Below are 12,926 nucleotides of genomic sequence, written 5' to 3' on the forward strand. Positions count from 1 at the left end.
ATTATTGTCCTTTTTACCAACCATCTTTTGTCTTACAAAACATGAAAACAATATTTAAAAAGTGTGTTGTGGGTCGTGACATAGCCGCCGTTCATAAAAGATAGCCATAGTGTATAAGATCTGAAACTTTGCTTCTGTGTACTTGATGCAAATTTAAAATGGCTTTCTATAATGAAATGTTTTTTTCTTGGATACTAGTACTATTCCACTGTGTACACTAGCAAATTTCCCATTTCACATGAACCACCAACACTAACTCTTATGTGAAGTTAATTTGACCTCTAATTTGCCAATGCCCATGTCAGGTTCTTTTTTTTTTAGTACTTTTTCCAGCTGTTCTCTACGGAGCTCCTCTGGTGCCAGGGTATGAGAAAAAATATTTTTTTGCTAATCTGTACCCACAGTTTACTAATCTGTACCCACAGTTTAGTCATATGTACCCACAGTTTTGTCATCTGTACCCACAGTTTAGCAAACCGCTTGCGTTCCGTCGTACACACAGCCGTATATCTGTCAATGTAAATTCAATTAGGAAGTATATTGTTTCTAGAGCGTAGTGCAATGCTTTGTGAATCACATTTCGAGCAGTCATGGCATGGTTTATTTTCACTTTCATCCCCTTATATCAAATGGAAATAGTATTGCTTGAGTTCTATGGTGTTGCTTAAGCAGTTTTAGCAGCTGCGAACAGCTACAATTAGCCAATGTGTTTATTTTCATTTTTCGTGCGTCAAATGCATTCACAACCTTTTTCGCTCGCCACAAGCAATCACCATATTGTCATTATAGGGTGGCGGAATGCAAGCGGATTGGTAAACCGTGGGTACAGTTGATTAAACTGTGGGTACAGATTACTAAACTGTGGGTACAGATTAGTAAACTGGGTACAATTTACTAAACTGTGGGTACAGATTAGTAAACTGGGTACAGATGAGTAAACTGTGGGTACAGTTTATTAAACTGTGGGTACAGATTAGTAAATTGTGGGAACAGATTACTAAACTGTGGGTACAGATTACTAAACTGTGGGTACAATTTATTAATCTGTGGGTACAGATTACTAAACTGTGGGTACAGATTTAGCCCAAAAAAAAGAAATTCACACCCTGGCACCAGAGGGTCTCCGTATTTACGCCCTTCTAAAAAAAAAAAAAAAAAAAAAAAAACCCACTTGACTTTTCCTGTCTCTTTGTCGCCTTATCCCTCAATGGCCACTTCACTCTTGAGAACAGCCTGTTTGAATCTTTGCAATGCTGAGGTTCCGTTAATCAATTATTATTGTTGTTTTGGTCACATGATGTCAAAATGCTAATAGTAACAGCATGATGAAGAGGGACTGTTTCAGTTAAATGATAATTGCATTTGAAGTGGAAGTGAGTAGAATGCAGTAGAAGTGCATTTGAAGTACAAGTAAAATCTTTAAGTCAATTCATGGGTCAAATACCAGTTGTGAATTTTGCTCTTCAGCTCCTTGTTATAGAACAGCAAGTTATGCAAATAATAGGCCTTTCTAATGTTGAAGAGTTAGCCGTGCATTCAAAAGTTTAGAGCTCACTCGAAGTTCCCCTATCCGTTTATAAATAACACCCAGTGGATAAATATATTCATAGTGTAGTTTATTTTTTAACTCCTCAGCCACCACCGCTGTTTGATCATATCAGACAGTTGAATTATTTAGATTTTTTTTCTTTTGTACCTGCAAACTGACTTTTTAGGGGTTTTCTTGGGGACGCAAAATATAGCACAATAGTGTACATCATCCTGCCAGAGGGCACGTTGTCTTGACGTGAAATAAATGTCAGAAAAGTTATATTTCTGTGCTTCTGATCATCCGGGAAACGAAATGGGCACAGCAAATAAAACATAACTATTGTTATTGACTCTTGATGGAGTGAATGTTAACTGTTTTATAGTCAACTCTTGATAGAGTGCATGTGAGATTTAGAATCATGCTGTCATTTATAAACAATTGATTAGATTTATTTTACAATTTAGTTACTGGCGCACGTGCTCGATATATTCTGTGTTGGGTTAACGAGAACTGTATCGTAACGTGTATCTGTTTTCCGACAGTCCCTGAACTATCCATTGTCTGTTGTAACGTTTGCACACTGGATGAATGGCTATTCCGTTCGACCGGAGCGTTTCTCACGAGACGCTATTTTGACTTCCAACACAAAATCTCTCTGACATCGAATGATCGTTTTAGCTGGCGAATGTCAGTCTTACACAACAAACGTTTCCAGGCCTTAATATAATAGTATATGGTTATGTTTGTTGGCTAGCTAGCTAGCTAGCTAGCTAGCCAGCCAGCCAGCCAGCTAGCCAGCTATTAGCATTTTCGTTATTGTTGGTTAATCCATGAAGGAATTGGATGTAGTTATTTTTGGACGTAAAATTAAGAGTATTTTTGCTTCAAAATGGACCTTAATTTTTATTCTGGACTTCCTGACGGTTGCGCTCAAAATGTCGAGTCTGAGTTTTTGGACAGCCAAGCATATGGTGGATACACCGAGGGAAATAAGGTAACCCAAACACCTTTGTTTGCTAATACAAGTCTGGGGCGGGGGAAACGAACTTGAATAAATGTCGACATTTCAAATTTGTCATTTAATGCCAACCATGCGTTTCAGTTTTCAGAGGGCAGCGATAGTTATCTAACTATAGGTGGCAGTGCTCATCACTTTTTGTCCGCTGAGGTAAGCGAATCCTAATGTTTTGCTCATTCCGCAATTGGACGATATAAGATAACAGTGCTATGGGAAGACATTTGATGGTCATTCCGTGTCATTTCATCAAATGCATGATGTTTGTGTGAAAAGTTTACTAGTCGACTATTCGAACATGCAGTACCAAAAACCGCCACAAAAACCCCACCAGGATTTCACAAAATTACTGCGACAAAACGAGGCAGTGAATATGTGTTTATTTCGTTTTTTTGAGCCATAATATCCGTGAAACTGATCAATTAAGAGAGACCATATTTGGGAGATTGTTTAACCTACCACTAAAGATAGAGGCAAAAGTAACTGTCTTCATTCTGCAAAAATGTGGGCTCAACAGCTCTTCAAATTTGCTATTTTATATTGTGAAGACAAATTTGGGGAGATGTTTAAGTATTAGGTTATAATTGAGCTCGACGCCTGACATTCCAAATTTGAAGTCTTTTAAGTAACATTTGACTGTAGAAATTTTGAAGGCCACAGGCAATAGTTTTTCAGATATTGCGGCTTAAAAATGGCTTTTCAGAGTATCAATACACCCTAAACTACTCTACATTCAATGACTTTTTGTGAGAAAAATATTGACAATAGAGACCTAATATGTCTTTCTACTAGAAACTTTACAGACCATTCTGAGATGGTAATACGGGAAGAGTATCAGATATTTGATAAAATGACACGGAATGACCCTTGAGTATTCAATATCCCTAATATCCATATTACGGTCCTACCTAGTATGCTCTTTGGCCTCACTAGTAAGACAAATACACGATAGGCAACAATGGGCATTTTGATTCTACTACTAGCGCGTAAAACCTGCCAACGAGTTGGGCCTAGTAGTGCTACAAGTGCCAAGGGCCACGAGGCTAAAAGTGGGACTAGTAGTGGAAAATACATTACTAGGGAGACAAGGGCTGCACAATATATCGAACAAATATAGATGTTACGATAATCACCTATCAATGTCTATTTCGCGAAGACATGCAATTTTCTTACGGAAAGAGTATGCTTTTATATGAATTTGACCAGTCAGATGCAAACTTAAATGTGCATTGCCAACCAATAGTTGGACATTATCTAGGGAAATTACAATGAATATGCTAAGTACACATTGAGCTTGCTTATTTTGTTGCATGAAAAAAATTTGCTTCTTTCTTTAGATAATAAAAATGTCATTTCTATAGGTACATGTTAACAATGATATTGTTACCGCAGTCAATATCGCATGCTTTTCCAATATTGTGCAGCCCTAAGTGAGACACAGTCATTCTATGAAGGACATCAACTATTAAATGACTTTCCATCGTGTGCGCAATTTCTGACCCCCAAACAACTGTTTTGTTCCCACATAACAGCAGACTTTCCACACCCCCAGCCTCGGAGATGAAGTTTTTGAGATCCCCCCCATCTCACTCGACCCAGAAACGTCGCTAGGTATTGCTGAAGCAGTGTCCCACTTCGAGCTGTCAGACGGGTCAGACGGCACCGTGGGACCTTCGGGTTCTCGTAACCTGGTTAGCAACCTGGTGGTGGAAGCTAATGATCCGTCTTTTGCATCCCCCTTTGTTAACACCGGCTCCCAAGGCCTGGAGCATATCAATATGGGGCCCATGGCTCAGGCGAATGGAGGAGCCCTTCTCAGTTCCTCATCATTGGTATGTACTTAACCTCATAAAATAGCTTGAGTCCTAATTTCCTCACATGGCTATTTACTTATGATGCACATTGTACCAGATGTCTATTAGGCAGCGGCGAAATTCCATGCGATGGGAATTTAACCAACTGAGTCCACCTCTTAATACCGCCTACTGTCACGTCACAATTATAGTCACCCTCAATACCAAACACTATTTCAGCATGCAGCTGTGCCACCAACATTGTCTGGAGCAGTTCAGAAACAACATTTCTCTAATAACATGGCGAAAACGTCATGGAACCAAGCTGATCCCAGCGGATTTTGAGCATGAGGTGGTGGCGTACACCATGATCTGGTCACCATCCAATGGCAGGTCACATACAGACAGCCATTCACACTCACATTCACAGTCTTTGTTTAACTTAAGAAATGTGTTGTTGGAATGTGGGAGCAAGCCAAAGTGGTGCGTAGTGTTTCTCTCGGCTCTCCGGCTTCCTCCAGCATTCCAAAAACACACGTCAGAATCAGAATACTGTACTCTTTAATGGCCAAGTAAGTTGTAAACAGACGAGGAATTTGTAAGGTTAATTACAGACTCAAAATAATCTCTTGGTGTAATGTGAGTGTGAATAATTGTTTTTTTGTACCAGTGGTGTCCAAAGACTGCCCTGGTGGACTATTTGCAGCTCACCGCACAATTTTCATTGTACCACCTCACATTCAAACAACAAAATTAAACACGGCCGACATCAAATGTTAAAAGGCAAACCTGAAACAATGAAAGGTCAAACACTAGTTTTTTAATTTGAAAAATGCAGCAAACGTCTTTATCACGTTTTATTTTAAATTATTCTGTGTAGTCTTTTTTTAAATATAAAAAAACTTAAATTAGTCACCATTTTTTAAAATTGTTTATAAATTAGAATGTGACAAGATAGTTTTGAATTGAAAACATGTTGAATGTTACAAGATATCATGCAATTTTTAGATTGGGTAAAAAAAAATTGGAAAATATTTTTGCATTGTCACAGATTTTTAGCACGTGAAAGTTGACCAGGTATCCAAGGAACGCATTGCACCTGGCACACATGCGATCAAATATAAAATGATCTCTTACATACTGCCCATTATTTTAACTATTACCGTTTGTAGTCAGCGCTTCTTTTTCCATCAATTAGTATGATATAATGTAGACGTCCGTCGTCGTAGTGTAGTATGGCCACAGTCAATCTTATCTTTCGGTTAATGAGTTAGATGATTCTTCAAAAGCCATTGCGTTGCCTAACTCTGCTCTTTTCTACTTGGTTTTCATATAACCTATCCTCAGGAGCTGGGTAACAGCAGCGGCTCCCATTTTGGCAGCTCGTCCCCAATGACCATTGATGTTCAACTCGCCGACATTGCTCATGGTCTATTAGGAAGCGGTCAGCTGTCGACCATTAACCAGACGGAGCTGGCGCTGGGTCTAGGAGGAGAATGCATAGGACCCCCCGCAGGGACCTCAGAACCGCCGCTGTCGGCGACACCTTCTCCAGCTGGCTCCTTACAAGATGAGGACATGGATGACTTCAAGGTGAACGGCCTTTTAAATGCTTTCATTACCACCATTTCAAACCTTTATTTAAATTTTCAAATATCATGGAGGCAAGCCCTTGTTGTCAATGACATCGATGACATCGAGAGTGCACAGAAGTGACATGGATCAACGACAGAGCAAACGTTATTAAAAACGGCTACATTCAAAATCCAAAGTCCTTCTTAATCATTTTCATCACTGAAACCGTACATAGCTATAGAATGCAGTGGTGCCTTGAGATATAAGTTTAATTTGTTCAGTGACCATGCTCGTAACTCAAAACACACATATCCCAAATAATCTTGACCATTGAAATTGAAATTGTAACACTGAAACTTTCCCCACTGTGGGATCAATAAAGGCCTTCTTCTTCTTCTTCTTCTTCTTCTGTGCCTCTTTCAATACCACCTTGACGTTACATGCTTTCTCACTGGCCCTGCAACTAAATTACTCTCTCTAATTTGTCTTTGTCACAGAGGAGTGTGCTGGTAGACTCCCCCATGTCTCTGTCCTCATCCTCAGTCCCCTCCCATCCAGCGGTCCAGTCCTCCGTCTCCCTGGCGACAGCCAAAAGGACAGTGGGGACACCAACCACATCAGCTCCAGTTGCCAAAATAAGCCGGCCGAAGAAAGACCCCAATGAGCCGCAAAAGCCAGTTTCTGCGTATGCTCTGTTTTTTCGAGACACCCAGGCCGCCATCAAGGGCCAGAATCCAAACGCTTCCTTTGGAGAGGTGTCAAAGATTGTGGCTTCCATGTGGGACAGCCTGGCCGAGGAGCAGAAACAGGTGTGCACATACTTACATATTTTACATTATGGCTGGGCGATATGACTGAAAAGTATATCATGATTAAGTATTTCATATTGGTCGATATCGATATGTATTACATTTTTTCCCTTTTTTTTTCCAACTATTGAAAATAATGACCCGAAGAAAAATACATTTAGGTTATTTTGTTTTAACATAATACTTAACCTTTAATAAGAGGTCAATGTAACTATGAAAGAGTGAAATAAACTGGTCGATATAAAGATTAAATAACTCAATTTTAAAGCTAATGTGCTTAGAAGGGCTGAGAAATGTTTGAAAAACTGTCACAATCTAAGTTTTTCATATCAGTCAATATTGATAATTATTGATTTTCTTTTAAAGCTTTTCTTTAAATAACAGTTAACTGCTTTTTGTACATCGCTATGTAGTGTAATGTGCAGTTTGTCCTCCATCAGTGCATTGTAAATGCTTATTTGCATTAGGTCTACCCCAAAGCAGTTGTTGACACATATATTAGCCTGCATTCAATGTTCATCCAATGTAAGTGAACGGATACTCTCTTGCAGTGTATACATCATCGTTGACCAACCGTCTTAGGACTACTTTATCTTTTTAGCGGACTCATTATTGCCATAGTCCATTCATATTTTACTTGCTTGATTTTACCTTGAGTGCGATGCCGGTGTCGGATAAGGCTAACTACTGCTTGCATGTCAACGACAAGAACTTCTCTACTTGTACACCATGGCTCCATCCACGGGTTTTTAATTGGATTATCATGCACAGTATAATTTAATTGTAAGAGTTGTACTCAGTCGAGTGGTCATTTATTTTAGCAAAGTTACGGCGCTCGCTCGCTGGACGCGAGCGTAGCGCACGGCCGCCGGGCCCGCGAGCGTAGCGCACGGCCGCCGGCCCGCGAGCATGCTCCGTTGAGTTAACAGCTTCTTCCTCGTTGGTTTAAAAGCTGCTTCTTCTTTGATTTAATGCTTCTTCATGTTTGGAGGCGGAAGCGTGCTGCCTACATCACGCACCAATGTTGCAATCGGGTTTGTTTTTCTTTTTTTCTATCTAACGTTTTATCGAAGGCATTTTTTATTGGTATCGATCACGTGTCAATCGCGATACATACCGATATCGAATTATCGGCCCATCCCTATTTTACATATTCACATACAAATCTTACTCTCCTTTGTCCTCTTGAAGTTATAGAGAATAACGATTAGTTCATTAAAATTGCTCATTTTACTTACTTGCATTGTTGCCACAGTTACCTTGAAAAAGTAACGTAGTTACATAATTGATTACTTAATTTTAAGAACAAGATAGATGACAAGTTACTTTAATAGTTACATTCAGCAGATGCCGATAACCTTGCATAACATGAAAATGAGACCCAGTTTTGTCACTTTACTGTGTGTGACATGTAAGAAAGTTTGTTTTTGTTAAAAATGAAGGACAGCCTTTGTGACTTAACATAATTATTATAATAAAGAGTTGTCTTTCTAGGCTTAACATAAATATATTTTTTTAATAAAATGTAAAATCTTTTTTTTTTTTTTTTTAACCTGACATATTTAACTATATAATTATAATGTACATTGTTTAACTATTAAATTTGGGGACATCCCCCAGTCACACAATCTTTTGGGACTTTCTCTTTAAGCTTGAACGCATACTGTACTGCGATCCATGTTTTTTTTTTTTTTTTTTTTTTTGATTCGCGTTTTTGAAGCTAGATAACTATTTGTTGACAGCACAAAGTTTGCAGCGACTCTTAATATCTTTAGCTGACACAAACTCCCCAAATAATGACTATATTTCTCATTTGAAAATATGTCTCTCTCTGTGTCTCACCTTATTCCATTGTTTTTTATCTGGTATGGTATGGACAACATGAATTGACAATGCGCTGAAAACGTCACATGTACAAATATGACATCACTCCCCCAGAGACAAATGTGAAGTTGACGGCTCCCACAATGCCTCAATTCTAGCTGTAAATACGAGTTACGATTACTTACGTGTTCCATGTACAGCTGTTTGTGGAGCGCCTTTATTGAATGTTAGGAATCAGGTCTCCTCCTGTATTTTATGAGTCGTTAACTATTAGTTGTGATGCATGCACTAAACGTGCGTGAGTGATCACTGTGGCTGGAAAATATCTGCTTAAAGGGATACTTGAATAATTTTGCAATGCTCAGCAGTAAAAAGTTAATTTTGCCTGTAATGAATTTGATAACTTTAATTTTTCATGTACAGTTAACACCTTTATTTTGGCATTTTGCCACTTGACTGAAAATGACGTCACGTGTTCAAGGGCTCAGGGAAAAACCAATTACGGCTCACCTAACATTCACAAGCTTCCAACCAAATTTTAAGTAACATTTTCAGATCCTTAACTTAAAAACAATAAATTGCCCCTTGAGTCTTAACTTGGATGATAAGTGAGGTAAAACAGTAAACTGGTAAATCACTTTGTAATCATTGCTACTATTCTGTGATGATCTACAGTAACAAAACAATGTAACTACCGGAGGTCAATTGTATGAATGTCCTTAACTCACAAACTGTTTTTCTTTTAGGTATATAAAAAAAAGACCGATGCTGCCAAAAAGGAGTATTTAAAAGCTCTAGCAGCTTATCGAGCCAGTCAACTGTCACAGGTAAGACCGTGTTGATTCGGCAACCGTTAAATTCCCTGACTTTGCTCATTTTTCCATCTCCTCTCACGCCTCAGCCCGCCTGTGACGAGGTTGAGACTGCACCTTCGCCAACTCATGTCAGCCAACCTCCTGCAGCTGCCCCCCCTGTTAGCCACCAGGTAGTCCGTCCGGCAAATAACGTCGAAGAGAACACCATCACCAACATTTGTACCTCGAACATCATTCTGGATATCCCGGAGAGGGCAACTCGTTCCCGCACGGGGGCAACCAAAACGGCAACGGCCACTGCAGCAGCCCCCGCTGCCGCCCCAGCAGCAGCAGCAGCAGCCGCCGCTGCAGTCCCTCCGCCCCAGACCATCACCAAGATCCTAATCCCCAAACACATGCTTCAGGCAGGGGGCCAGTTTGTCACCCTGCTGCCGGGTGGCATCCACACTTTGCAACCCACCCTCGTGGTGTCCAGCGCCCCTCGCCAGCCGCCACCCCTGCAGCAGATGCAGAACGCCCCCCCGCCGCCACCGCTCCAACAGATGGCCCCAGCGCCGCCGCGCCTACTCCAGGCCAAGCCTCGGGAGGGAGGAAGTGCGGCGGGACTCCCTGTGTCCATCACAGCTGCCCCTCCGCCTCCGCTTCAGATAAAAATAGTTCCCGCCTCTTTGCAGAGAAAAGACACGCAGCCCATCATCATCCCCACAACCACTACAGTGGCATCAACGGTTTCCGCATCCACACTTGCGGCGGGAGTCCAGGTGGTGAATTCTGCTGGGTCAGCAGGTCAGCATGATGTGGAGGTCGTCTCGGAGGTGCTGCCTTCAGAAGAGGTACATGTTTCTTTTGGTGTTGTTGTGTGTATTGCTTTGATTGAGATGTTGCAAAGTGAGACTCCACAATTGTTACACTATTAGGACTTTGAACTTATTAAACATTGGAGGTCCTAGAGGTCAAATGAGGTTCACCTGCAAAAGTTATACTGTGCTCTCCAAAATGTTTGGCACCCCTGGTTAAGATGTTAAAAGACTTTAAATAAATTCAGTTGTTATTCCAGAAGCGTAGTCTCAAATTGAAAATCGTAGAAATGGTTCACCAGACACAGAATAAAGCTCATCCCATGGCCACCTCAGTCCCCAGACCTCAACTCTATTGAAAACTAGTGGAGTGAGCTAAAGAGAAGAGTGTAGAGGAGAGGACCCAATCCGCTGGATCATTTAGAGAGATTGTGGAAAGAGGAATGGTCGAAGATCCCTCTCTCTGTGTTCGCCGATCTTGTGAAACATCATGAGAAGATTAGGTGCCGTTTTGTTGCCAAAAGGGGGCTGTACAAAGTATTAACATCAGGGGTGCTAATAATTGTAAAATACATGATTTGATGTGAAAGAATTATATCTTAATGTGGCATTTTTCCCCCACTGAATAAATGCACATGAATTAAAGGTTGGCTTTTCCTCTATTTATTTATTCAGTTATGTATTTATTTTTCTTATTTTTTTTTGGGTCCTAGTATTTAGACAAACTTAAATTAATTAGAAGCTAAAGAACACTTCTTAACCAGGGGTGCAAATAATTATGGAAGTCAGTGTCGTGGTTCATTCTGAGAAGTCACCCGAAAGCTCAATATCCCGAACCTGCCCCAGTTACCATGGTAATATAAGCAATTGTTGGCTCTCGTTCCCCACAAGTGTCATGGTTGTTGTTCGATGTGAGTTAGTATAATAGCCAACTTCATAGCCAACAAATGCTGCACACATGATAGCCATTATACCCATTACATTAACAATGCTTTTCCATCCCATAATTCAGGATGAGATGGAGGTGAACGAGTCATGCGAGGATGCCACTGTGCCGTGCGTGTGCGTGAGGTCCGGCTGTACAAACCCAGCAGTAGAGAGCGAAGATTGGGACAAGGAATATTGCAGTAACGAGTGTGTGGCCTCTCACTGCAGGTGAGTTTATGATTCACCAACAAAACAGGAATGTAGTTGTGAGCATATTATACGTACAGCATAATAAACACGTTCTTTTTTTTTTTTTCTTCCCTAGTGATATTTTCAAAGCGTGGTGCTCCATCAGGAACCAGAACATGGGAACGGTGAAATAAACTCCAGGACTGCAGATTGTTGACTGTTATTGTACTGCAACTTGGACATTGTTACTGTTAAAGGATTATTTAAGAAGTCTGGCATTTTTTCGGTCTTCTATAAACTCGTCAATAGGAATACGGCCTGCAGTCAGGCACCAGGATTTCTTTGAAGCATCCAGTGTTGCTCAACATAAGTTTTTGTTACTTTAGTAATGACGTCAAGCATTTTTGGAATCAGTAGTTGGAACTTATTCAAAAGTTACTCATTGTCTCGTGGTTCACTTGCCTGATTTAAGTACAGGCAGGGCTGATTTGGTTGGCCACTCAGTATCTATGAATGTGAATGGGTGTCTTGCTCTGTATGTGCCCCTCGATTGCCTGGCGTTTAGTCTCGGGGCATAGTCCGCCTTTTGCCCAATGTCAGCTGCAATAGGCAGTAAGCGGTATAGAAAATGAATGGCTGGATGAAGTTCATTGAAGAGATGACCCTCTGATGTGTTATTTTTAAGTAGTCGGTGTTTTGTACGAAAAGCAAGAGACGGTCCAATTCTGTTGTGTTGTGTAGTTGGCTGAGTATGCCTTCCTTTGAATTAGGATGTTTCACTATGCTCTTACTACAGTCAGACAATTGATGACGATTAATGCCAACTATACATTTTTATAATATAGGAGCACATCTTGCACAATATAAATAGAAACTATCTTTTGAACGAGGATATTTCATTCAAAGGGAGCTGTTTGATAGATGTGAGAACTACAGCCAGTAGCGTCAATACTTTGGACTTTATACAGCAACATGGTCAACAAGTATTGTCGGCCACATTGAAAAGATCAAAGTCAAAGTAGTCACTTGCCCATCTGTTGTAAAGGAATCCTGAAAATAAAGAATCCTTGAATCATTTTTTTGGGAGCATATTTACAGTATTTTAAAATTCCAGAAATCCCTATTTGGTCGAAAACAACTAAAAGAGCTTCAAAATGGACGTTGGATTGTTCAAGACTGTCACCTCCTACAAATACAAATAGACAGTATTTGTAGTTTCTTTCAAGAGAAAAGCATCATGGAAACTGAATCGGGAAGACTTTGATCAGGCAACTACTGCCACTTGCAAGAATAATAACAGGAAGTTGCGTGGTTTATAAAATGGTTATGCAGCAGACTTGTTCAAATATTTTGACCGAAAATATGTCAACCTGCAGGAAAAAGCGGGATGTGCAGCCTAAAGGGGGTGGGCCCTTTGTTTTAACTTAATATTGTGCACTCCAGCCAGGTTTAGAAACTACTGTACTACTCTTCTAGACTGATGAGAGTGGTGTAATTTTGCGTCTCTCATTAGATGTGTAATATTTTGGAAATACTTCCGTAAGAGGGATATGAATATCATATTACCATTACCATAAACATATTAGTATTACCTCCCTGTCCTTTTTCCCACATCTGCCGACTTCACTGACACTTTGCTGTATTTAGCTAC

At 40.3% G+C, this 12,926-nt stretch overlaps 1 protein-coding gene across 2 annotated transcripts; it reads left to right on the forward strand.

The window, feature by feature from the left end:
- The first annotated feature begins 2,063 nt into the window (after positions 1-2,063).
- tox4a (TOX high mobility group box family member 4 a) lies at positions 2,064-12,352 on the forward strand. Of its 2 annotated transcripts, XM_086043605.1 has the most exons (10): positions 2,064-2,525; positions 2,634-2,699; positions 4,079-4,157; positions 4,308-4,378; positions 5,687-5,932; positions 6,412-6,723; positions 9,294-9,374; positions 9,449-10,195; positions 11,172-11,314; positions 11,412-12,352. In XM_086043605.1, exons 1-10 carry the CDS (start codon positions 2,421-2,423, stop codon positions 11,467-11,469), a joined length of 1,908 nt encoding a protein of 635 aa, XP_085899731.1. In that variant the 5' UTR covers positions 2,064-2,420; the 3' UTR covers positions 11,470-12,352. The 2 variants fall into 2 exon arrangements, with proteins under 2 accessions (XP_085899731.1, XP_085899730.1); XM_086043604.1 differs by having other exon boundaries at positions 4,079-4,378.
- Positions 12,353-12,926: the final 574 nt, after the last annotated feature.

The sequence above is a fragment of the Filicampus tigris genome, chromosome 10 (assembly GCF_054856515.1).
Source record: "Filicampus tigris isolate MCC_2025a chromosome 10, RoL_Ftig_1.0, whole genome shotgun sequence".
Taxonomy (NCBI): Eukaryota; Metazoa; Chordata; class Actinopteri; order Syngnathiformes; family Syngnathidae; genus Filicampus; species Filicampus tigris.

Coding starts and splice junctions, on each gene's coding strand:
- tox4a (XM_086043604.1), top strand. CDS start 2,421: ATGGACCTTAATTTTTATTCTGGACTTCCTGACGGTTGCGCTCAAAAT. Junction 10,196..11,171: donor AGGTGCTGCCTTCAGAAGAG/GTACATGTTTCT, acceptor CCCATAATTCAG/GATGAGATGGAGGTGAACGA. Junction 11,315..11,411: donor TGTGTGGCCTCTCACTGCAG/GTGAGTTTATGA, acceptor TTTCTTCCCTAG/TGATATTTTCAAAGCGTGGT.